Raw genomic sequence first — 27,500 nt, forward strand, 5'->3', positions numbered from 1 at the left:
TTACAGCTGTGGGAGAGAAGGACATCTGAGCAGAGCGTGTCCTGGGGAACACGGCTCAAACAAAGACCAGAACCAGGGAGGTACTGAGGCCAGCGGGGGCAAGCAGGATGGACAAGAGGGAACAGGTGGAGCACGGGAGGTGAGGGTGGAGGAAGCAAGTGGGTCCAAGGAGGTGAGGGTTGAGGAAACAAGTGAGACCAAGGAGGTGAGGGTTGAGGAAACAAGTGAGACCAAGGAGGTGAGGGTTGAGGAAACAGGTGGAGCACAGGCAGTGAGGGAGGAGGGGACAAGTGGGGTACAAATGGCGGAAAAGGAGAGGAAAAGTAGGGGACAAGAGGTAATGAAGGAGAGGGCAAGTGAGGTCCAGCAGGTGAGGGAGAGTGCTGGAGGACAGGTGGAGGCAGGTGGGGAGGTGGCCATGGAAGCAGACGAGGAGCAGCTCAAGGCCCCTCAGCTGAAGAGGAAACAGAGAGGAGACAGAGGAAGCTCACAGGCCAAGAAAGTGGCAACTACAGACAGTGGAGGAGCAGCCGAGTGTGAGTCCAGGCCGGAAGAGGACCCTGAGTCCGGCTGGGAGGACTCTGAGTCCAGTCAGGAGGAGAACTCTGCTGTAAACAGTGAGCCCTCTACACACGGTGCTGGCAGCTCTCGGGGCTCTGGAGGCTACAGCGTGGAGGAGATAAAGGAGTTTCTGAGGAGGAGTAAGAACGTGAGAAAAGTCAGGGTGGAGGACTACCTCTCTGACAAGGAGCAGCTCTCCAGCTCTGCCAGGTCTCACATGAGGAGCAAGGACAGAGGAGGGCTCACGAAGCAGGAAGGATACAGACTCAAGAAAATAGTTCACAAAGTGAACAGAGAACTGGACAAAAGTGGGCGCTGAGTGAGAGTCAGATCTCAGCCTACAGACAATTACAGACTCGTTCATGTTTGATGGACCGTATTTGTTGAACAGTTTTGAATGATAATGTATCGTGTTCAGGAAAAGGCTGAACTGATTGTAGCAGTTTAGCGATGTTTTGTTTGCTCATATGACTTGAGGAAGGAAAAAAAACAACAAAAAAAAAAAACGTAAAATAAAGGTTTGTTAAAAAATCAAAAAAAAAATCTCTCTGTCTGTCTCTCTCTGTCTCTGTCTCTCTGTGTCTCTCTCTCTCTCTCTCTGTGTTTCTCTGTCTCTGTGTCTCTCTGTGTGTCTCTGTCTCTCTGTGTTTCTGTGTCTCTCTCTCTGTCTCTGTGTCTCTCTCTGTCTCTCTCTCTGTGTTTCTCTGTCTCTGTGTCTCTGTCTCTCTGTGTGTCTCTGTCTCTCTGTTTCTCTGTCTCTGTCTCTCTCTCTCTGTGTTTCTCTGTGTCTGGCTCTCTGTGTTTCTGTGTCTCTCTCTCTGTCTCTCTGTCTCTGTCTCTGTCTGTCTCTGTCTGTCTCTGTCTAAACTAGGTCTGATTGAAAAACCTGGGCTGGAAATCAGCATTCCTGGCTTAGGCGGTAAAGGGTTCCGGTGTTGGGGATACTGTCTAGGAATGTGGGCACGTCAGAGCACACTAGAGTCAGGCGCTTTGGATGGGGGGGTGGGGGGGGGGGGGGGGGACACGTTGGGAAAAGGAAAACCGGTTCCACCTTCAGTGGAGCTAAGGTCTGCTGAGTACACGGCGGTACAGAAGGAGGGCTGTTCTCTGTCTCGTCCGGACCCGTTATGATAATACGTTTGTGAAAATGTATTGTGTGTTTTCCTGGAGGAAACTCTCAGGTGGTTGCAGAGAAGTCACATGATCCGTACTCGTTTAACACTTAACAGCACCATGAAATGATGCAGCAGAACCTATGAGAAGCCAAATGGACGCTTCACATTTTTATATATATATATTAGGGGTGTAACGGTTCACAAAATTCACGGTTCGGTACGGTAGAAAACTAAATGCCAGAGAAATGTACTTGATTTTAAAATATATTTATTCATTACAACTAACATCATGAAGTTATTCTTTGACTTTGAACAATGATGGAACTATACCTGAGTGACTCATCTTCTGGGGTGTCTTCTTAGCAACACATAAGCATAAAAAACAAAAACTGCTCCTTAATGTTATGTAGTATTGTTACTTACATCTTGCAAAAGATGTTTTTAATCTCAATGGGACTACCTGGTTCAATAAAGGTTTTAAAAAAAAATCTATATATATATATTATTTTTTTTATTCAAACGTATTCGGTTAGTCATGCGTACCGAACCGTGAGCCTCGTACCGAACGGTTCAATACGAATACGCGTACCGTTACAGCCCTAATATCTATAGATCTAGATCTATATCTAAAGATATCGATATATATCTATAAAATGGAAACACCGGTACCACCCTTTTACTTCTAGTCTGATGTAGTCGACCAGCTCTGCCAAACGGAGCTTCTATAAATACTGCCCCCCCCCCCCCCGACAGAGCTACGAGTTCAGAGTGAAAGTGATCCGGTCAGATTTTTTTCTCACACTTTTTTTGTCAACATCCTCTGTGCCTTTTTTTTCCGAGGTCTCATTGGCCATTCTGACAAAGAGAGAGAGAGAGGAAACTCTCGTCTCTGGTTTGGGCGCCAAACTATTCCATCGCACCCACGCATGAGCAAACGGTTTATTTCTGGAAGTTGACGGCGTGTTCTGTGAACTCGTACTGAACCTCAGGAATGGGGACAGACAACCTGCCAGAACGAGCAGAGGGGGAAAAACGAAATATAAAAGCTCGTCTTTTCCACTCTGCCTCTACAGCAGAGGCTTTCTCCTCTCGGTTCATGTGTGTGTGTGTGTGTGTGTGTGTGTGTGTGTCCACGCTGATGGAAGCCTCAGACGTGTCCGGCTCTCGATGTTCTCTCTGAGAGGGCGGACGAGGTGTCACTGATGGCAGCAATCGAGCGCTTCTTAAATCCTGGAGGTTTAGTTTCTTCTCACCGAACCCTTTCTGTGCTTCTTCGTAGCTCTGATCCCAGCTTTGTGTGTGTTTACACCCGGCCTCAGACTAAAAGACGCACTGTCATCACCGTGAGTGAGGAGCCAGTCTGCTGGCGTTACAGGAAGTGTGTCAAACAGTGGTAGAGTCTGTGGTTGAATGGTTACTGTGGGTTGTTTGGTTCTGAAGGGGTTTGTATGTTTTTGAGCAGTCTCTCGTCGGTCACGATTCCTGCAAATATACTCAAACATTTGCAAATGGTCACGAAGCACAAATAATATGACCTTGATATTGATCTTAAAACTGATGGTCGAAGTCCCAGCGAAACAGAAGTTAGCGCGTCTTCAGCTTCTGTACGGTGACGTATTTGAGCTGTGAACAGTTAAAAGAGGGATTTAAATCAAATCCTTTGTTTGATTAGACCGACCACAGTCAGTTATATGAGCACTCTCTGCCCTGCACAGAGTCTGAAAGGAATAACTCCACCCCCAACATCGTGGTCAGATGTGTTCATGGCAGGTTGACCAGCAGCCGTAGTGACTCAGTGAATGTCTCGGTACTCTTTTTCTTTGCTTCATTCTGCGTTATTTTCTAACAAACTCGCTTTTGACTGACTGTCACACAACACCTAAACTCCCGTTTCTCTTCTCTTCTGTTAAGTAACATCAGTTAAGTAACTTCTGTTATTGGTCACGAACATGTTTTCCACACATGAAACACGAAATACCATCGAAAAACCAGATGTATGTTCTCAAACAGATATTTAGCTCTCTGGGTTTGCTGCTAGTTTTGTGATGGTTGACTTTGTCCCACCTTTCATTTTCTCGTGCTAGTTGGACGTTGACATTTCACAGAATAATGTAATTGTATGAACAAGCATTCAGCTGGCGTCTGTATCAGCTGACTGTGGTGAAGGTGGAGTAGAGCTCTCCTCGCCTCCTTATGCTCAATGGGTCTCTGTGTGATGAGTCTGCAGCCGGATGCTGAAGCTATATCCCTCCGGCTGTGGACAGCCGAGGATTCTGGGTAAACATGTCTGTCTCACACTCTGCAGAGCGTCTCTCCACATTCCACATGACACTCGACTGTACGTCACACACGCGCGCACACACACACACACACACACACACTCTGCAGCAGCGACCAGCGTAGCCTGGCAGACTGACTGGGCTGTAGACAGTAGACATACTGGTATGGTCAAACCAGTTAGTGTGGTTGCTGTAGTTGTTGTTCATTATCTGTCCATGAGTTGAAGTTTTGGTTTGATTCCTACACAGCAGCTTCAGAAGGTCAGTATTAAAACAGGTATTCTGATATTATCTGTGAGAACCTTTCCACCAGCATTCAGACTAAAACGTCTCGGTTTGGTTCTGATGGATGTCATGTTGGAAAAGCTGTCTTTTGTCTTGATTTGAGTGCTGAAAAAGAAAGCACTTTATTATCAGGTATATTGTTGCTTTTTAAATGACAAAGATGGCCGTTTTAAAACGAATTAAAGATGGCGTTTTGTGGCATGGCGCGGCGTTTGTGGCGTCAAACGCACCAGTTCCATTGCAAAGGATTTTAAAAAAAGGATTTAAAAAAAAGAATAAAAAGGTGAAAGTGAAAGAGGCCTGAATACCTTCTTCGAGTAGACGGAAACTTTCCCCTCTTTTAAACTTCTCCTCTCTTTAACTGGCTTGTTTGTTGTTGTTTGGCAGACCGCAGACATTTAATAGTTTACAAAGACACATCCCTATTAAGGCAACAATTACCAGAACCACTCGACCAATACACCACTGTGTGTGTGTGTGTGTGTGTGTGTGTGTGTGTGTTCTTCTTCTTCCTCCCAGCAGGTATGGAAATAAACCTTTCCTCCACAAAGGAAAATAAGTATCATTCTTGTTAGAGGGGGGTGAGCAGAGAGAGAGACGGACAGAGAAGTGGAAGGCAGGGAAGAGCGTCCGATGGGCCCCTGACTGCTATTTCCTTAAATAGAGTTGTGGGCAGAGCGGAGGCTCACATTCCCAGCATAGCTGCGACGGCCTCAGTCAGACCTCCCCAACACTGGAGCGCTGCGTACGCTTCCACAGGTAGCCTGCACACCAGACCCCCAACCACCAGCTACGACTGCAGCAGGGGAGGCGAGGGGATGTTGATGAGAGACTCGAGAGGAAGTGAGGAGGGGGGGGGGGGAGTAAAGGATGGCAAAGAATTGTTCTCCATTCATACAGCAGCCGGGTTCCTCCGAGGAAACCTCCCCCACTGCTGGGAAAAAAGACCAGACAATAAAAACACATCATCGGGCCTCTTTTCTCATCCCAAAGCACAAATGTGTCCACAAGTAGCCCAGCAGGACGGACAGACAGACTTACCAGGGATCCCATAGTTTTACTTCTATTGAAATAAAATCTAAACATTAAAGTTATGATGTTTGACCTTTTTTTTTGGGCAGATTCTCCCTGTGAATAAGTACAACCTCCTCCCTCTGGTAGACGGGACATATTGTTTGATATGTTTTAAACAAGAAACAAGGAGCGCTTACTCGTTTATCTTCTTACTTTCTGTTCTTTGTCGTCTGATGCACGGCTGATGAGCCTGTGGAGCGGCAGTAACCAGGAGATCACATATGATGAACTGGGAAAACATGGATTCAATGCAGACGTGGAGCTCTTGAAAGATTATACAGTTCATCGTAATTAAAACAACGTGAACATCAACCGTTCGTCTGCCTCTGTCCGTTCCCAACACGTCCACCGGCATCAAAACAGGAAGTCCGTGGTAAAGCCCGCCTCTTGCTCTGTTTGATTGGCTGCCTGGGCCAAGTGTGATATTGACGAGCGGTGCGACTCGATGCTGAAAAGTTCAAAAATATTGAGACTTTTATGAGCGTCTAAAAGCTAAAAATTCATCAGCATGCAGAGGACAAAGCCCCTAACTGAGGGTTTTGTGTTGCAGCAGCAGCATCTCTTACCTAATGACACCACCTGGGTTTGTTTGGCCGAGCTGGTTTCAAAGAGGTCAGACGTCGTGAAGAGCACTTTACTCTGAGGAAGCCGTGAGGATGACGGGGACTCCTTTTCCTGCGCACGCACACACACACACACACACACACACACACACACACAGTGTAACACGTTCAACTCATCGTCAAGCAGGTGCTTCCCAACACACACACTCACATACACACACACTCATCTTGGCTGCTGTTTAAAACATTACACAGTATAAATAAATAATGACCAGAGAGGAAAATACCTACTTTACAGCAACACTGCTGCACGCACACACACGCACACACACGCACACACGCACACGCACACACTGTGAAAACCAGACAAGAGTTGTTTATAGTGTTCTATGTGTTGACCAGGTGTCCTGTCTTCTATTGTGACTCACAGGAACCTCCCTGTTGGTCGACGCTCTCTGGAGACTCCTTCAGAAGAAGTGCGTCTCTTTACTACACTATGTCCTGTGGAATTCAGATTGTTTTCACAGCTTTGGTCGTTCCTTTTAATACGAGCATCCAAGACGTCGTCGATCAACTCTGTGTTGACCTGCAGCGTCCTCTGGTTTCCATGAAGGAGTGTTCTGTGCTCTGTAATAGTGTCTCTTGGTTTCTACTATGAGAGAGGAGTGATGTCAGGAGAGCCTGGTCTGACCAGTTGGTTCTGGTTTTAACCACCAGTATAAACAGCAGGGCTGCCCCCTAAATGTCGAATCTCTATTTAGATATTTGTTCAAGTAGATTATAGAGCCCTCCGGTTCCCGGGTTTGTGTTCTTTGAACATGTTTTTGGTTCGATGCCTGAAATAAGATCTGTAGGTAAGCCAAGCTAAAGAGATTTTAACGACAGCGGAGGGGAAGATGGATCGATATCTGTGTTCTTCATTCTTTATGAACTTGTCGCAGAAATTTACATTTTAAATTTGTTTCCAGTTGGATATAATTGAGTTTATAGAGTGACTTTGCTGTTGTAAACACTACTGTTGTGGCTCCAGAAACATCTACTGTTACATTTAAAATATAAATGAATCTTGATCTGCACGTATTCTCTTTTTTTAAAGTAATGTATTAAAAAGAACCACTGAGATCCCAATGATCTCATCCCTGCGTGGATCACAGATACTTTTGTCTCTCTTTGATTGACAGAAACCAGGTTTTTATTTATTTACCTGATCTTTAAGAAATCCGCTCGCTGCACAAAACTGACCACGGACGGGGTGCTGGACGGGGGACGGGGTGCTGGACGGGGGACGGGGGACGGGGTGCTGGACGGGGGACGGGGTGCTGGACGGGGTGCGGGACGGGTGCTGGACGAGAGGAGGTGGACTCTGTGTTTACATCAATGATGCTTGGTGCTCAAACACAGTCAAAGTTGACGAACAATGGTTCCCTGATGTTGAATTTCTGATGTTAAGATGCAGGTATCTGACCAGAGACTGGTTTTGTTGCAGCTGGTATCACGTCTCGTTTTTCTTTCTGTTGAAAATGGGCTATAACTGCACTTTGTTCACATTGTGATGATTTAAAAACTTGACTCGACAGAAGTAAACAGCTTCTTCTTCTTCTTCTTCTTCTTCTTCTTCTTCTTCTTCTTCTTCTTCTTCTTCTTCTTCTTCTTCTTCTTCTTCTTCTTCTTCTTCTTCTTCTTCCTGTCTCCTCCTGTTTCCTCCTGTTTCCTCCTCCTCCTCCTCCTCCTCCCTCCTCAGTCAGTTATGTGTCAGCAGGTCAGAGTGAGACCATAACACGGATCTATTCTTCCTCTTTTTGTCTCTTGGCTTTTCATTATATTTTACCTTCCTCTAGTTCAGGGATTCCCAAAGTGGGGTGCGCGCACCCCTGGGGGTGCGCGAGCTGCCTCTAGGGGGTGCGCGAGAGGAAAAGTGTAATGGCGGTCTGATGGTGTAATAATATTAAATATAAAAAAAAAATGTAATTTTAATTTAAAAACTGTCAGGTGGGACTGAAGCTATCAGTCGTAAAAGAGGAGAGGGACAGAGAGAGAGAGAGGAATCGGAGGCGAGGGGAACGGAGAGGTGCGTTGGGGAGAGACCGGGAGAAGAAATCGAGCCAGAGTCAGAGGAAGATGAGACGGAGGAGACCGAAAAGGAGGAAGGGATAGCACAGACAAATCGGGAGCACATCGGCCCATCGCGGAGTCAAGGTGAAAAAAGAGGAAACGAGAGTGAGCATCAGACTGGGAAAAAAGAGGAAATATGATGAAAAGTATGTGTGTCTGGGCTTCACTTGGATTGGCAACGCAGATTCCCCAAAGCCACAGTGCGTGGTGTGCAGTGAGGTTCTGGCTAACAGTCTGAAGCTCTTATTTACGTCGCCACCTGAACACCAAGCATGCCAGTGCAAGTCAAAAGCCCCTTACTTTGTTTATATCGAAATTGGAGGAGTTACAAAACAGCCAAAAACAACTGGAGTCTCATTCATGTGTTGGGTCTATAAATGACGCACTACGGGCTTCATATCTGGTCACAGAATAGCGAGAAAGGGGCTACCGCACACAATCGCCGAAGACGTGAGCTTGCCAGCTGCCAGAGAGATGGTGGAATGTATGATTGGGGAGAAAGAAGCAAAAAAGTTGTGCATGATCCCGGTGTCCAACAACACTGTGTCGCGCCGCATCGATGCTTTGTCCGAAGACATCCTGGCTACATTAGTCGCTCATTAATTGTAAATTAAATGTGATAATCTGCCTCTGAGTCTGTGCGTGTGTGCTCGCATCCGTATTGCTCTTTAAAAGTGACGCCTTGTGTCACTGAAAGTTATTGAAACTTTGTTGCAGTGTTTCAGGGCGTTTTCACACCTTCAGTTCGTTTGCTTTGTTGCAGTTGCTCCTTTGTTCGGTTTGTGTTCACACTGCAACATTTAACAGCGGACTAAATCTTGTAAACAAATGCCACGCGCGAGCAAACTGTTCTCTCATTGGTCCGATTCTTATGCGGCTATGAAGGCTTAAAAGGCTCTGTTGCTTCTTTTTTTTTTTTTTTATTAAGGGGGGGGGGGGGTGCGCGAACCCGGTCGGGATGTAGAAGGGGGTGCGCGGCCTAAAAAGTTTGGGAACCGCTGCTCTAGTTTATTGCATGTACTATTGTCCTGTACATTTTGTTATTTTGCAATAGTCTTTGTCTCTCGTCTGTCTCTCTTTCTGTCTCTTATCCACCCCCCTTTCCTTCTTATTTCTCTGATTGGCTTGTTGTACGGGCCCCTGATCGTTGCATTGGAGCCTGTGTGTGTGTGTGTGTGTGTGTGTGTGTGTGTGTGTGTGTGTGTGTGTGTGTGTGTGTGTGTGTGTGTGTGTGTGTGTGTGTGTGTGTGTGTGTGTGTGTGTGTGTGTGTGTGTGTGTGTGTGTGTGTGTGTGTGTGTGTGTGTGGGGAGCGATGCATCATGTAGCATTAGATCATTTCCAGCCTATCGTCTGTGAACCACACCTCGTCAAACCAGCTCCCACTTCATGCTCTTACTTACTCTCTTTCTTTCTTTTCTACACATTTGGTGTGTGATGCTTATTTGTTCTGCTTGTGTACTTTCATTCTAACTTGATATATTTTACTGTTTCACTGTCTTTACATGTGAATATGATTTCTTTATTTGCAGCCTTCTTGGGTTAGTAAGACACCAGAGACACAGCTGCAGTGGTCAAACAGTTCACTACATCTCATTCAATTACAAAATGACGCCACTCGCCTCAAACTAAATATTCTGCCTTCTCTCCGAGGCCTGTCGTCTGTTCTCTTTACTTACTTTCTTTCGCTTTCTTATGTTTTTGTCGACCTTTTGCTTCCTGTTCTCTTCATAAGAAGACTCTTTTCTCTTCATTCCTTATTCCCACCTCGTCTTTTACACTTGGTGCGTTAACAAACAAAGGACAACAAAGGAGGTGCCGGGACTGTCCCCGTTCTAAAGGGTTCACTCAGCTTTTTCTAGAGCATGCAGCCCGGAGACAAAGAGCACGTTTTTAAATGATTCCAGTGTGTTCACAGTCAAAACAACACGTCCTTCATCACGTCTTCAGCTACTTGGTCTCCCTGCACCGGATTCTGCCATCAGAGTTCTCTCACTTCAAGTGTACCACCGAACGAACATGTCACCGACGTATCTGTGTTTCTGTTGGAACTCAACCTTACAAGCATTGAGATTAGTCCTGGGAGTTATGCTGTATACGTCACATATACTTAAATTATTCTGTATACTGCTTACTTCACAACACACGTTCATGTTAGCCACCGCTACCACGCTTCACTTACACCCATTAGTGAGCACAGACGCGTCTCTTTTGTTCTTCTGCTTCAGTCTGTCATCCAACTCAAAGTGAGAGACTCTGAAGATGCGCTGGTGTGTGTGGAAAACCAGTTAAAATGTCAAAAGAAGAGTAAGATGGACATCAAGCGTCAGCCGGTGTTGTGTGTAAACGACTGGACTCTGTGACGTAGTGGCTCGTCAAATGTGGTGTGAAGAAGACTTGTGTGAGAGATCCGTTAGGAATCACTGCATTCTTCAGCAGCAGCTCTCTGTGCTATGCCAGCACATTCCCCACTGCTGAGCTAGAGAATCCACTCGGAGAGAAGCAGCGGGAACTTTCCCTCTTCTTCCCCCTCCCCAGCCCTCGCTCCACCCATCTACTACTCCGTCTGTCTTCACTCTGCTCTCCTCAAGTAACCCTAACCCAGGACCCTTTCCAGAGTCCTCCCCGTACAGGCTGGGACTTTGTCTTTTAGGTCTTTTTCTTCTCTTACACATTTAATTCATCTTCCGTCTCCTCCTGACTTCTATCCCTGCCAGTATGTCTGTCTCTCTCTCTCTCTCTCTCTCTCTCTCTCTCTCTCTCTCTCTCTCTCTCTCTCTCTCTCTCTCTCTCTCTCTCTCTCTCTCTCTCTCTCTCTCTCTCTCTCTTGCACTGTTGTTTGGTTAGTTCATTTAATATTTTATTTGATTGTATATATTGTGCATTTTTATATTTAATATTTTTACAGATTTTTATTGCTTTGCTTTAAAATGTTCCTGTAAATGCTGCTGTAGCAAAAACAATTCCCCGTGCAGGATTCATAAAGTCTGTCTGTCTGTCCGTCCGTCCGTCTTTCCGTCTTTCTTTCCGTCTTTCCGTCCGTCCCAGCGAGCCTGTATTAGCTGTCTTAGTTGCCACAAACAGTAGTGTTACCTCACCGAACACAGGAGCTGCTGAGGTACTACTGTCGGTAACACGCTGACTCCAGAGCAGCGAGCAGCTCACCTCATGCAACCCCACTTCAACAAACAGACGGTGAACTCTCCCGTTAAGCCCGTCTCTGTTTGTTGTTGGTCACTTCTCTGCCTCTCTGTCTGTGGGGTCGCTGGTGGTGTTGAGTCAACAACAGCTAAAGCTAGCGGACTGCAGTGAGCCAGCCCCATGGTTGTGTTGCTCGCAGCAGAAGCACAGGACACACACACACACACACACACACACACACACACACACACACACACACTGGTGATTATGCAAATTCACAGTGGCTGATAAGGAACTTGTTTTAGGTCTAAGTTGGGGTCAAGTGTACATAAACACCTTTCCACACACAACTGTCTCACTCACAATCATTCACTCTCTTTATACACACACACACACCCACACACACACACACACACACACACCCCCCCACACACACACACACCCCCACACACACACACACACACTTACTTGTCAGTGTGATTGAAAGGTAATGTGTCCCTTTGCCAACCACTGATTTGGTCTTATCTGTTGTGCGAGCTGCCTTGTTGTGGCTTTTTGTGCCGTCTATTTTTAGAATGAGAGTGTGTGTGTGTGTGTGTGTGTGTGTGTGTGTGTGTGTGTGTGTGTGTGTGTGTGTGTGTGTCCACCACAGTCAAAGAGGCTTCTGTGTTGCAGTGAAGACGTCTTGTGATAGAAGACGTAAATCAATAAATAGATCTAAAATGTTTTTTTTATAAACAATAAACATCTATTCCTAAAATCAAACCAATATCTTACGAAATACATAAATATCTACGAAGAATAAAATCCAGAAGAACTTGAGTAAGTGCTTATTTATTTATTCTTCATTCATTGTTTTTATTTAGTTTGATATATTTATTTTGGTTTATTCATGTATTTGATTTCATATTCATATATTTCTTTGCTTATTCATTTTTTCTGATTTGTTGGCCCTCCCTGTCTGATTAGAAGTCTACGGTGACGGGACCAACAGTCCCGAACCCAAAGACATTCAGATTACTGTTCTAAACGCTGACGAAAGAAACCAGATAAATCCAGTGTTAAAGTCGATCAGCTGTTGGATTAACGACTAAGTGCTGCATCTCTGATCAACAGCTGTGAGGACAAACGTCTTCAGTTGTCTCACGTCCTTGAGTTGGTTAGATGTGAGAAGTCTTTCTACGAGCACTTTTAAATGTCTTCAGAACCAGAACATCAAAAGGATTTAAGATCGAGGACTTAAGCTGCTTATTTGCTAACTGGAGCTTTGCCTCTGTGATCAAATGCAACATCAGGACCTTCAACATCAGGACCTGCACAGACTTCAGAAAGCCCTGAGAGGCCAACATCTGGCTGGAAACTGAATTGAATGAATACCGCGCTGTATGAGCTTTAAGCTGTCCCGTGACAGGACAGCTAGTGGACCTATTTGTCCATCGGACTGTGGACACTTTGAGAGTCCGTTCAATGACTACCCAGAGGAACGTTTGTTATAAAACTCGGCTGCTGTGTCGTCAACAAGCAGCTTTAAATGTCAGAGCCTCCTTCAGAGGTTTCATTTCATGTGAGGTGTTTATCTCCTTCATAAATACCCACCAGGCTTCACAGCGCTCGACCAGTGTTTTTGTTTGGGAATAACCGGGACAGTTTCCCCCACTCACCTCGTCTCACCTCGTCTGTCTGTCTGCTTTCTGTGTCTGTTGCACAAAGTGTCCGGCTTGTGCAGAGAAAGGTGGGCGGTTGTCGGGCAGCACCCTTGTCCGGGTGCCAGAGAGTGTGTCAGAGCCCGGGCAGGGTGGCACAGAGTTCACCAGCAGGGAAGTGCTGTGTCAGCACCCCAAACAAATGAGTCTCTGTGTCTGAGGTTGTCCTGTTTGTGTTTGTCACACTGTTTCTCCTCAATGATGCTGATGTGAATCATCACTTCCCAGCATGCCCCTCTCTCTCTCTGTCTGTCTGGCGCGAAAGAACAAACTTATCGTTCGTTGGAATTTCTCTCGCTTTGGTTTGCATATTTTAGTATGTTTTCTATCGATCATGCCACATTGCATGAGGCACTCACACGCTTAATTATGACTTTACACTGACGTATTTTATGTTCTATTCAGTCTCTGTCTCCTCTCTGTCAGGTGAGACTCAGAGGTGGGCGAGTTAATCTCCTCGTTCCAGTGAAGTTCACAGTAACGCTCTGAGTCAGAAGCTACAGGGTTTGGTATCGCTGTGGCAGCTCTACTGTGTCAGTGTTGTAACCTCACTTTAACCGCTCCGCTCCTCATTCCTCCTCCTTCTTCTTCTTCTTCTTTTACTGCGGTTTGATGAGGTTAGCACTTCCCCCTCAAGGTTCAGGGAGGGAAAGAGTCTGACATGCATTGGAACGCTTCCTCATCCTGTCCGTTTTGAATTTAAAGAGGCACTGCACACTTAAATGTGTTATTTAAGCTGCAAACTAAATAATATGACTGTACTCTGATGAAACACATCAATGCTGATGTTACTTTTTGTACCAATTTTATAAAAAGAAATCAGCATTTCATGGTTGAAAATGGCTCAACACGACACCTATTCTCTCCTTTGTGTGGACTGGAAATTAAGCCGTAAACACTTGGATCAAAATGTGGTTAATCAGTGTTAATAACTATCAAACAAGAGCAATGTGCTTTCCTACGCTGTGACCAGGCGGCAACCTTCGGTTCTGCCGAGTGAAGCCAATGCTTCATGTGTTAAAGCTGCATTCTCTCTAGTGTCCACCAGGGGGCGACTCCTCTGGTTGTATAGAAGTCTATAGAAAATGACTCTACTTCTCTCTTGATTTATTCCCTCAGTAAACATTGTAAACATGAGTTTATGTCTCAATCTCTAGTTTCAAGTCTTCTTCAATACAGCATGATGTTCATTTAGTACATTATGGTCCATTTAGAGTCACACAGACCATAAAGCAGGGGATGCTTTAGGGCGGGGCTTACTGTGATTGACAGGTCTCTACCAGAGACGTATACGGCGTCTCTATGTCACTCCTCCTCATTCCTAATATGGTCACTTCTGTTCACCGGTTGTGAAAAAGACAACATGGTGAAGGCCGTAATCTAAGGTGGTGGCTCCGTCTCCGGAGCTGGCGCCCGCTCTCCTCCCGGCAGAGTCGTATCCCAGCGGCAGGAAAAGAAGCGGCGGGAACCGTGGGCTGTAACTCGTCTCATTTATGGTCTGATAAACAGTAAATCCATTCAAATTCAGTGCCCCATGCCATTATTGCTATTTTCTAAGCTACTACAGCTGTCATATGTATTGCCATACAGAAGTGGGCGTGGTTTCATCGCTCAGTCCCCTGCCTTAAATCAGTCAGTGGGTGAACTCAGACCTGGAGCTGAAGATGCACTTTAACAGCCTCGTTGTAATGCGTGAATACGAGTATAAATGAACAGTTCATGGATTATACGGTTGTGAGTTTGCTGCACTTTCTTGTAATTCTCTTACCGTCCACTCAGGATTGGTTGGTTTCACACCTGCACAGTCGCTCGCTGTGTCTGGTCCGTTTGTGTTCTCGGCAGCCCAGTGTTTCTCCTAGATGTTAACCTTTGACCTGTGCTCGGTTCCATTGCTGTGACCCCTCTCTGAAGGGTGAGAGTTGCTGCATGTTTGTTCGCTGTAAGGGAACTCCTCCCAGGCCGACTCCTTGACCTCTTAACCTTTTGAGTTAGAGGTCAATAAGCCTGAAGTAGCTTCCTGACTTCTAGGTGTTGAACTTTCACACCTTATTCCAGCCGTTGTCTTCTTTTAACTAAAGCAGGACAGGACCTAGCTTCTAGCTAACACACTCTAGAAAATCTAACCAGACTAAGTGCTACTGATCAGAAGTGACTTTCTCTTCACTTTTGATCTCTTTGTCTCTTTGTGTCTTTGTTATTTGTCTGGTCTAATAACTTACTGAGAATCTGTTCGGACACAAACATCAATCAAAGGATAACTTGATTATTTGTGAATTATTTGGTATTTGCTGTGAAAGATCTGTCCTGTGGTAATAAAGGCAAACACATTATAAGAGATCATAATTCATGTAAGCCTCCTTGTTGGGTAACTTTGGCAACTGAGAATAATCCCCCTCAACATTCATGAATGTTTTAGCACATTTGATTGTTTTACTTATTTACAAGTCAGTGCTATGTGAGTTTAATGTTTAAAGTGATCTCTGCGTCTTATAGGTATTTTACATGTGTATTATTATAGATGTTTGTATCTATAGACATCTATAATGTCTGAATGAGAATCTGAGGGAAGGAGACACGGAGAACCTCCATGATCAGGGATGTTTCCTTCACTTCTTGCCGGCACACAGTCATACTTTGAATACGCTACGTAGCTGCTTCATTCTACTTCCAACACGTGTACTATAAAGAGGCAGTAATGTCAAGTGTTTTGACGGACATTTTACTCTTGTTAATGTTGAAATGAAGTCATGTTTAGTCAGGCCTTTTTATGGTCTCAGTGTAGATGACAAATGTTTCTTCTTAGACTGTCAAACTAATGTTTTACTGTAAACATGATGTTTAAAAGTTCTTAAAAGTATTCATCAGGGATTCTGTGTTACGTCTAAATGTTTTCCAGTTCTTTGGAAATACACAAGTTTAAATCACGGAACGGTTCCTGTTCTCGGATGGACCGAGGCTCGCCTCATTCAGAGGAATGGATTACATCATCAATGGATTACATCATCATAGAGCAGAGAGGAGCAACTCCCCTCACTCCCTCCTGCTCAAACTAGTTTCTACCTCCTCCCTCCTCTCTCCTTGTGCTTTACATCACTCTGACCGTAGTCTGTCTTCTTCATGTCACAAACTCACACTCAGACATGGATCTGAAGGTCTCTTCTTCTTCTTCCTCTTTAAAAAAGAGCCCGTTTTGTTGTAAAGAATCTTAAAATGAGTAGGAAAATCGAGTCGGAGTTTCCCTTTTTTTGCTTTTAATTCTGTTTTTTTAGGTTTCCATTTTCTGGATTTGTGAGATTCAGCTATTTGGTGTTTCTTTCCATTGTGTTCTGAGAGAAACGTTTTTGTTTTTTATTTTGATCTGAAAATAACAAGCATGAAGCCTGAAGTTGCAGGTTTTTGTGGTATTATAGATAAACTGTTGATGGTACAAATAGCCAATACACAACTTATTGCACAATATATAGATTGATCAAATAATTTCAATGGACAAACCAGGCGGCAACCTCTTGCATTCTCTCTAGTGTCCACCAGGGGGCGACTCCTCTGGTTGTATAGAAGTCTATAGAAAATGACTCTACTTCTCTCTTGATTTATTCCCTCAGTAAACATTGTAAACATGAGTTTATGTCTCAATCTCTAGTTTCAAGTCTTCTTCAATACAGCATGATGTTCATTTAGTACATTATGGTCCATTTAGAGTCACACAGACCATAAAGCAGGGGATGCTTTAGGGCGGGGCTGCTGTGATTGACTCACTCCTCCACAGTCACTAAAGTCAAGATGGCGACGGCCAAATTGCGGAATTTGAGGCTTTTAAAACATCAGTCCATAAACCAACGGGTGACGACTACGTCCACTTCTTATAGACAGTCTGTGGGACATATTAATGGATTGTCTTTGACCTCATGTTCTTTTTATATTATTGAGATGACATTTCAAAAATACAGCTACTGAGAAGCAGTGTCTGTGGACAACTGAATCTCTGCACAGTTATTGACGGGTCGTGTATATTGGCATTGATATCTATAATGCAAGTGCATTATTTCATCGTTTCGTGCTGTACGTAGGATCAAGCCTTGTACTTCATGAGCTGACATGAATACGAACATGGTTCTGAAGGCTTCTGGGTTCGTGTTCGTCCGTCTGTGCGGTCAGAGCTGCAGCTGTCCACTCGACATCATCACAAAGTGGACCGTGACTTTGGGATATCTTTGGACAGAAAGGCCGGCACATGTATTTTCTAGTGTCACCTCATTTGTCGGATTTAGACCTGGTGGGTTAAGAGTGGTCGGATTCACACATCCCAAGCAGGAAGTGAAGCCGACCCGCGTCCTGCCTCTATTTGTGTGGCCGTCACCCTGACCGGTTGGTATCTATAGCCCCGGTCTACGGGGATAGGAATGGGCTCCTAGTGGCCCGCTGACTCGGACAACAATAGAGCTTCATGACCTCCAGGTTATGTATAGAGGAGCGCAGCAGCCATCCGCACTGTACAGCGCTGGCTGTCTGAAGGAAGAGCCAAATGGAAGGATGACGGTGCAGAGAGCCTGACGTCATCTCTGCGTCCTCTATTTCTAACCCGACATGTATTCACTAATCTATCCGTCAGTTACTCTCTCCTCTGCCACCGCCGTGGATATTGTGACGCTGAAGTCTTAGACGACGTATCCAGAGATGTTCTGTTCATCCCTGTGGTCCAGTCGGGGTCAGCCACCATTTTAACCCGCTCTGTCAAACACTGCACAGGTTTGACTTCTGTGGAGCACCGTTGATTCAGGGTAGAACGGTACACACCCTGGATCCTCCTGGGGTCCACAGGAAGGACTAAACATAGTGTCACCTGTTTACAATGGGGAAATGCAGAACATTTGTATTTATTTATAACATTTATAAGTTGCTCATTGGCCATAATTCTTACTAAAACAGTTAAGGCACTCACATATTGGCATAATAATAAATAAATGAATATATAACTGAAATAAGACGGAACAGAATTATCTGTGATGTAAATCTAAAGTGTTTCTGATCCTGTAACGCTCCATCAGAAGACCTGTTGATAAACCCTCTGAGCTCGGCTGCAGCTGATGCTCGTTTATACAATGCAGCACAGCGGACACACCCGACGATTCAATACAAATACAGGTATCCACTCCTGCTGTTGGTATATATGATGTGTTATTGGTTTGTGACGCTTATTGTGTTTCTTTCTCCTCCCACAGGGGTGATCAGCCAGTGGCAAGGCGAGTCTAAGGAGCGCGTCATCTCGCTCGTCCTCACCCATCTCCCGCTGCTCAAACCCGGCAACGTCGAAGCCAAAGGCGAGTACATGCGCCTGCTGCCACGCATCCTGGCCCACACCATCGAGCACGGCCGCCACCTGGAGGAGTCTCGCCAGCTCCTCTCCTACGCCCTCATCCACCCGGCCACCTCCCTGGAGGACCGCTCCGCCCTGGCACTCTGGCTCAACCACCTGGAGGAGAGGGCCGCCGCCCGGGGGGACTCGCTGGAGAGGCCTCCTCCCTCCGGCCCGCACCACCACCACCACCACCAGTCCACGCCTCCGTCTACGCTCTCCTCATCAGGCTCTTCCTCGTCCTCCACTAACACCTCTTCATCAGGCAACCCCTACTCCTTGCATCACCACCAGCGCTACGGCTCGGACGACCGCCTCAACGGGTGGCAGAGCTCCAGGGACTCGGGGCTGGGCGGAGGCTGGCCTCAGCAGCAGCAGCAGGGCTGTGAGAACGGGCACCTCCTTCTCTACCCATCATCCTCTGTGCCGACAACCATCAATGCTGTGGGAACCGGTGGAGGCGGCAGCACCAGTAAGGCACTCTGAACACACTGATTACACTCTGAACACACTAAATACACTCTGAACACACTACATACACTCTGAACACACTAAATACACTCTGAACACACTGATTACACTCTGAACACACTGATTACACTCTGAACACACTGATTACACTCTGAACACACTGAATACACTCTGAACACACTAAATACACTCTGAACACACTGAATACACTCTGAACACACTAAATACACTCTGAACACACTAAATACACTCTGAACACACTGAATACACTCTGAACAAACTGATTACACTCTGAACACACTGAATACACTCTGAACACACTAAATACACTCTGAACACACTGAATACACTCTGAACACACTAAATACACTCTGAACACACTAAATACACTCTGAACACACTGAATACACTCTGAACAAACGGATTACACTCTGAACACACTAAATACACTCTGAACACACTGAACACACTGAATACACTCTGAACACACTAAATACACTCTGAACACACTGAACACACTGAATACACTCTGAACACACTAAATACACTCTGAACACACTGAATACACTCTGAACACACTAAATACACTCTGAATACACTCTGAACAAACGGATTACACTCTGAACACACTAAATACACTCTGAACACACTGAATACACTCTGAACACACTAAATACACTCTGAATACACTCTGAACAAACGGATTACACTCTGAACACACTAAATACACTCTGAACACACTGAACACACTGAATACACTCTGAACACACTAAATACACTCTGAACACACTGAACACACTGAATACACTCTGAACACACTAAATACACTCTGAACAAACTGAATACACTCTGAACACACTGAATACACTCTGAACAAACTGATTACACACTGAACACACTGAATACACTCTGAACAAACGGATTACACTCTGAACACACTAAATACACTCTGAATACACTCTGAACACTAAATACACTCTGAACACACTGAATACACTCTGAACACACTAAATACACTCTGAACACACTAAATACACACTGAATACACTCTGAACACACGGAATACACTCTGAACACACTGAATACACTCTGAACACACTGAATACACTCTGAACACACTAAATACACTCTGAACACACTAAATACACACTGAATACACTCTGAGCACACTAAATACACTCTGAACACACTAAATACACTCTGAACACACTAAATACACACTGAATACACTCTGAACACACTAAATACACACTGAATACACTCTGAACACACTAAATACACACTGAATACACTCTGAACAGACACTAGCTAGAGAGGCTGTGTGCGGCGGACAACAACACGCAGGGAGGGCAGGGCTGTTGAAATTGAACATAACTTTGGTCAGAGCAGGATATTTCCAGACAAAAATGCAAGAGCTCTGTGTTTTTTTCTTTTCTGGGAGATGAAAGAAACAGCTGAGGGTTTATAAATAAAGACATATTTAAAGCTCTGCTCACTGCTCCAAGAAAGACACTCCTGTGTTTCTGGACCGCGAGCAGCTCCGGTCCCACACAGAAGAACCTCAGAACTGATAAACCAGAGTTACCCCTGAACACACCAGCAGCAGGTGCTTCTCCCCACTAATGAAAGTGAGTGTTGAATACACTTGAATTGTCGGATATATGTACATTAGGGGTGTAACGGTTCACAAAATCCACGGTTGGGTGCGATACAGTGGAGCCACGGTTCGGTACGTTTCGGTTCAGTAGAAAACTATAAATGCAGAGAAATGTACTTTATTTTAAAATATATGTATTCATTACAACGAACATCATGAAGTTATTCTTTGACTTTGAACAATGATGGAACTATACCTGAGTGACTCATCTTCTGGGGAGTCTTCTTAGCAACACAGAAGCATAATAAACAAAAACTGCTCCTTAATGTTCTGTAGTATTGTTACTTACATCTTGCAAAAGAGATTTTTAATCTCAATGGGACTACCTGGTGAAATAAAGGTTTTCAAAAAAAATGTATTCAAACTTATTCGGTTCGTCATGCGTACCGAACCGTGAGCCTCGTACCGAACGGTTCAATGCGAATACACGTATTGTTACACCCCTCTATCTATATATATATATATATATATATATATATATATATATATATATATATATATATATATATATATATATATATATATATATATATATATATATATATATATCCTCCTCCCACCACCCTGAGCCACAGCAGCACGTACCTCCCATCCTTTCCCTTGTAAGGCAGCCTTTGTGGGAGACTGTATTTAGGGGGAATGGCTAATATTTAGGGACTGGAACTTGTAATGTTAGCTGGGCACCTAATTTAAACAGGGCCCATGAAGTCCTATACATAGCGGCAACAGTAGGAGGGCCGCATGGAGGAGGAGGAGGAGGAGGAGGAGGAGGCACTAGAAGCTCTCCGACTCTGTTCTTCCTGTTTACCTCCTTCAGTGATGTGAGAGCTGCTTGTATTGGCTTCAATATTCTGGGATTTCATTCGTAACGGTTACTTTGGTTTGACCCAAGAAGGCATCCATCATGAATTCATCCTGAGGTGCACACATGGTATTGTTATTGATAGAGAAATGAGAGAAGATGTGTCTTCCAGAAGATTCTTTCTAGAAAGAAAGACTTGTCAAAGAGACAGATTTATTGGAAGTGGATTTATTGAATTGCTGAATCGGTAAAGAAAATTATTATTTGTAAAACTTCAATTTTTAACATATTTCTACCTCATTCGGGAATGTGTTGTTTGGCACATATATTCCCTGTTGAGTCTCCAAGCCAACAAGCAAGTGAAGGAGAGAATGTAGATCCAGACCAAGTCAAAATACCTGAGTGAATATATATATATATATATATATATATATTTTTTTTTATTATTTATATATATATATATATATATATATATATATATATATATATATATATATATATATATATATATATATATATATATAATTTTTCTTTTTTATATATATATATATATATATATATATATATATATTCGTTCATGAAGTGAAAACACTCGTGTTTGGGTAACCTGTTGATTCCTCCAGTCTTACCCGAGCTCTAACGGCCTCCTCCTGCTCTTGCCGATGTCTTTCAGCCCTGACGAGTGGAGGAGGCAGCCAGCAGCACAGCCCTCTGAAGCGCTCCGTGTCCCTCACGCCTCCCATGAGCGGCCCCAGCAACCAGCCTCTGGGCCACGTCTGGCTGTCCCAGGAGGACCTGCGGACCGCCAGAGGCCCGGCACCCGACCACGCGCCTCTCTCGCCCCAGAGCAGCATCGCCTCCTCGGGCAGCGGAGGCAGCGAGCACCTGGAGGAGGCCGGTTTAGGAGGAGGCTTGGGCCTCCATCGCAGCACCTTCCACGACGATGGCAGCGGCATGAGGGGTGAGTAGGAAAGACCAGAGCACCCTATGTAGATCAATTCACTGTTAAAATGCATGTGTGCAGCAGTTTCATTCAACGTGTACTGGCTGTGTCGCATGATTTGGTGACTTTTTACACCTTTTTTTAACACTTTATGGCTACTTTCCCTTAAAAAACGTCACTAACAACACTGTGTTGTGAAATCACTACATGTAGCTTTCTCTGCAAAACTGTGATCGCAAAGTGGAGGCGTGTTACACGAAGTTATTACAATTAGTTTCACAATGGTGTAATGTTTGTGCAAGACATTTTAACTTCAGAAATATTACCTTCACTTGAGGCTGTAAAAACGTGTTAAAACACGTGTTTGATGTACCATCTGAATGATGTAAAAACTGCAGGTACCATGTTCTACTATGGTAAGACGGAGGCAGTGCATTCTGGAGAACAACGGACAACTATTAACATTATTTAGCGTAAATATCTTAGAAGTTAATATCAAAACCTTTGTTTTATACTGCTGCATGGACTGTAAAGTGGAGTTGAGGGGTTTTATGTTCACTGTTTGATGACCTGAGAGAATCCAGGAGGAATAAGAAACTAGACGAGAGCTCGGCGTGTCCTGCAGGATTCTGTGTGACTGACGTGGGTTGACCTCGGTTCTCTCGTGGGGCTTCATGCTCCCCTGGAAGCAAGTCTTGTACGTTTCATAGTTAAATGATCTATCAATGCACTCTAAGGGCATAATCACGAGGACAGATCTATGAAGAACATTTAGCGATAAACAATAGAATCTTAAACACATTGGTTGTATTATTTTGAATAGTTTGACACGTCAAAGAAGTCACACCCACGAGGCTGTGGTCTGAGTTTACGCCTGTGTGGGCGTCGATGCGTTGTTATCATCCATCCATCATCTTGAACTGCTTATCCTGCTCAGGGCAGCTGGAGCCGATCCCAGCTGACGTTGGCAGGGATCGTCCTGGACAGGTAGCCAGACTATCGCAGGGCCGACACCCAGACACGGACAACGCTTCACGCCCACACCGACGTACAATGTTAGAGCCATCGATGAACCCACGCTGACGAGCAGAGTCCACACAGAAGGCCGTCCGGCCCGGGAACGGAAACCTTGTTAGCGGTGGTGGTGCGTCCCACCTCACAGCAGCTTTTATGCATTTCTTCTGTTGTTTGCTGGCAGGTGCAAGTGACTAGGACGCGCATTCACGCAATACGAAGTCAATGGAGAGTGATGGGTTGTTTTCTTCAGTGTGGGCGGGGCTTAAATGCAGAGTCTTTTACGACCGTCAGTGCGTGTTTGTGCCTTACAGGCTTTCAGCCAGAGACTCTGGTTATTGATCCAGTCAGAGCAGTTTGTGGAGAAGCAGAGGAAGCAGACCGCAGTGAACCTACTCTGAGGTTATCGCTCTCTGAACCGGAGTCTCCGTCTTGTTGTCAGACAGCAAAGCGGTGCTTCCATTCGTCACCGACAGCCCTCTGAGAACAAGCGACCGTTTGTTAGTTTCTCTTCTGGGGAAGACGTTGATGCAGTTGTTCAGTCGTCTGTTATTTCCAGAGAAGACTGCACTGGGTGTTATGTATCAGGAGCTGGAATAAGGTCTGCAGAGTGCTGACTTCTCTGCATTTCTATGGAGGTGTATGGTGCACTTGCTTGGCCACATTCTTTTGTTTGCATTCATCACAGACTTGGTTTTAAACTCTTATCACAATATCCGTTATTCGGCTAAATCGAAATCAAGCTGTCTGATTGTGATCGAACAGTCGGCTGAAGTCTGTATTCATTTACGAGAAGGTGGATATCTGCTTCTCTCAATGACGCTCCACATCGTATGCGATGGGAAGACCAGAGTCCATATCGTTCCTGTTTGTCATAAAAGTCTGCAAGTGAGTCAAAGTGAGTCCTCGGGTGAATATAGAGCAGGAAACGTACCGTGAACACAGCAAACAGAGCAGAAACACACGTCCACACTGTTCATATCAACTTAGTAGATCAAGAAAGAACTGAACAAAGATGTCTCAACACTCAGCAGTAGGAGCGGTCTAACTATGACATATAATCATTTCTAAATGCTCAAATCTCACATCATATTACAAACATACAAATGTTTCGCCTATGTGCTTTATACACAGTATATTTCTATGCTACATTTGTCAAAGAAATGGATGTACGGAACATATTTATTTTAGTTCTTAAGTTAAATTAATGTCCTACCAGTTTGTCAAAAGTATGTTTTATGGACTTTCAAAGTGTTAGCTAACTAGCCAGCCACTGAATGAGTACAATGTAACAACTTAATGTTTCATCCACACATCAATCAATAATATAGTAATACAAATGTATTGTTATTTGCATTCTTTTTTCTGATTGACGACAAAGACAAACCCTGCAGGTTGTGTGAAACTGTCATCGTTCAAGCGGCTCATTTAAATAGTGATGTAATCATTGGTTTCCCTCCCAGATGTTCCTGCCTGGCTGAAGAGTCTCCGTCTCCATAAGTACGCCGCTCTCTTCTCCACGATGACCTACGATGAGATGATGTCGCTGACTGAAGAACAGCTAGAGGCACAGCTTTTATTATATATACACACACAGTTTCAATTTAATCTGGAGGTAAAATAAGACACGAGAGGTTCTTGCAGTGATTGTGTCACCAGCTTTGTCCAGGTGAAGCCGATAATGTTGGACTAAACGTTGGAGGACTTGCGTCGAGATCGCTGTGCTTCTACTTGAAGACGTTTGAGGAGTTTATTCTGAAACGGAGGATGCAGCTAAAATTAACACGAGCTCACCGGGAAGCTGTGTACATCCTCCAGATGCTGCTCACGCTTTCTGTATCCGACCCTGAAATACTGCACAGCTGCACGGAGACGTGCTGAGCTCCACTGAGGTGTGATGACTGATCCCTATCGGCGTGATCTAGATTATCAGCTGCAGTTCTTCATGGGACGTGTAAGAAGTTGTAATAGCCAGATTATTTTGTGTATTTGAAGCCTTATTTATATAGTTAGCTATTCTCAACAGCATTGTATATTAAAGCTGCTCACAACTCACAACTCCTCAAACCATTTCAGTGGACGCACAGAAATCGTCTCCTCTCGTTGCACCATCATAATCGGCTCTTCTGATTGGCCTTAAGACCTCTGATCAAACTATGTGGAGCGCCTTTAGTGTTTTTGACAATGAGCAAATCGGTGTTTGACACAAAACTCTTTGTTCCAACAGAAGGTCACGAAAGGAGCGCGGCACAAGATTGTTATCAGCATTCTGAAGCTCAAAGACAGGCAGAACCTACTTCGCAGCTTGGAAAAGGTCAGTGACGGATTACCACGTCCTCTTCTCCTCTTCGTCTACATACACCAAACAGGAACGGCTTCTAGTCCTACCTGGACTTATTTGGAAGGCTTGTTTTGAGTTATTTTGGTGATCGTAACCTCTGAGGACACCACAGGACTCCAGCTCTGTTCCTGCATGTTAGTGAGAAGGGTGGCCATTCTCAGTCGGTGTTATGTGTCTGAAATGGCAGCTAAGGGAACACCCAATCCAGGAAGGAGAGTTTTGGGCTCTGCATTTAAACCCATCTGCCCCCCCCCCACGCCTCAACCCTCCAGTCAGCCTTCAAAACAAGACAATGGCGCTCAAGTGCACACCACAGGAGGGACTTCTTGGGCCAGATAAATTCAGGCATAACCTTTTCACCAGCGCTTCATTTAAAAATGTGTTCCCGCTGCATCGGAAGGGCCGGGGGAAACAAGACCCCCGCTGCTTGGTATTTTGGGTTAACACGGACTCGTGTAGAGAGCTGCTGTGTGACGGGTGGGAGGGAGGATGGATATGATGCACGCGGACACAATTAGTGAAGGAAGACCACATGTATTTCTGGTGTTACTTTATACTCTGCTCTGTCACGTGGGGGTGTGGTCAGGGAAATGGATAATGTGCTCGCTCACTGTAGCCTACATTAAACCATAACATGAGATGTGAATTCCCTCTCACTACACTCTGTAGCTCTCTCACAGCTAACTAGCTAGCTAGCCCCACCACAGCTACCGGCGTCAAGACAGGGAGTCGGTGGTAAAGGAGTAAAGATTTGAATGGCTGCATGACGTATACGAGCGGTGCGACTCCACGCTTAACAGTTGAGAATATTTAAACTTTCTTTCTGCTCGGCTCCTCCCTTGCACCCTCCTCTCCCCTCCCCTCATTACCCACCACCAGGATGTGTTGGAGGGCAGTAATCTGCGCGCCCCGCTGCAGGAGCTCCACCAGATGATCATGACGCCCATCAAGGCTTTCATTGGCGGAGAGGAGGCCTCCCTGCAGCGCCACCTGCTGGGCCCCGAGGGCAAGAGCGCAGCGCCCGGCGCCCACCTGTCCGGGGTCGGCGGAGGGGAGGCGGAGTCGGGCGCGAGCGTCATCGCCGAGGGGGATCTACCCGGCCAGTTCACTCGTGTGATGGGCAAAGGTGAGCCGCGCGGACCAGCGCGCTCGCTTGAGATAGTGTTCATGACCTGAGAGAGGTTCTTTGTTTTAATGTCTTTACTTCCGTCCTCGTCAGTTTGTACCCAGCTACTGGTGTCGAGGTCAGACGAGGACAACATCAGCTCCTACCTACAACTCATCGACAAGTGCCTTATCCATGAGGTACCCCCTCCCTCCCTCTGGAACACGCTGCTGGATTCTACACACATGTCTAAATGAGGAATCACCGCATAAACATACAGCACATAAACGTACTCGGAACCGACAACACTCGTATCAGTCATTGAGAATTTAAAGTTTAAACTAAACTAAGCTCCGTAATGGTTTGTTGTTACCTACAATGGTCTTATTACACCGTCGTATTTCAGCCCTCAGCAAAAATAATAATTCACTAAATTAAAATGTTGACGGATATCAAGTTTAAAGAGAGATGCTGTCATCCAGACGTCTCTCTGAAGCGCTTGAGTTTCATCATCTTTATAGAATAAATGCATCGTATTCACATCATTCAGATCTGTCGGTCAGTTGTTGTACCTGAAATTCGTACTCCCTGTGCGTCTCCCCCCCCCCCCCCCCCCCCTCCCCTCGTCAGTCTTTCACTGAGACGCAGAAGAAGAGGCTGTTGTCATGGAAACAACAGGTCCAGAGGCTGTTCCGGTCCTTTCCAAGGAAAACCCTCCTCGACATAGCAGGGTACCGGTCGCAGAGGAGGTGAACACACACAGTAGTTTTCATTGTCTGTGACGAAGACGCTTTCAATCAGAGTCTCTTTGACTTTAATGATGTAAGAAAAGAGCACAAATGTGTTTACATGATGGGATGAGTGGTACATGTTAGAAACAGTCAGCAACGCTTTTCAGTAAGTTTCCTTTGTTGACATGTCTGCAATCGCATAAATGTGGACATAAGTGAGTGAGAGAATGATTTATCTCACAGCGAGAGCAA

General features: G+C 45.1%; 1 protein-coding gene across 2 annotated transcripts in view; it reads left to right on the top strand.

The window, feature by feature from the left end:
• samd4a (sterile alpha motif domain containing 4A) overlaps positions 1-27,500 on the top strand; it is a 48,788-nt gene that overhangs the window by 9,304 nt on the left and 11,984 nt on the right. Inside the window, exons 3-9 of one of the 2 annotated variants that reach the window (XM_079291371.1) lie at positions 18,051-18,656; positions 21,788-22,075; positions 24,535-24,638; positions 25,299-25,385; positions 26,292-26,538; positions 26,632-26,717; positions 27,148-27,266. In XM_079291371.1, the coding sequence (XP_079147497.1) occupies positions 18,051-18,656; positions 21,788-22,075; positions 24,535-24,638; positions 25,299-25,385; positions 26,292-26,538; positions 26,632-26,717; positions 27,148-27,266 (1,537 nt within the window). The remainder of the gene's footprint in view (positions 1-18,050; positions 18,657-21,787; positions 22,076-24,534; positions 24,639-25,298; positions 25,386-26,291; positions 26,539-26,631; positions 26,718-27,147; positions 27,267-27,500) is intronic. The other variant, XM_079291372.1, reaches the window with a different exon arrangement.

Source organism: Melanostigma gelatinosum (genome assembly GCF_949748355.1).
Source record: "Melanostigma gelatinosum genome assembly, chromosome: 2".
Classification (NCBI taxonomy): domain Eukaryota; kingdom Metazoa; phylum Chordata; class Actinopteri; order Perciformes; family Zoarcidae; genus Melanostigma; species Melanostigma gelatinosum.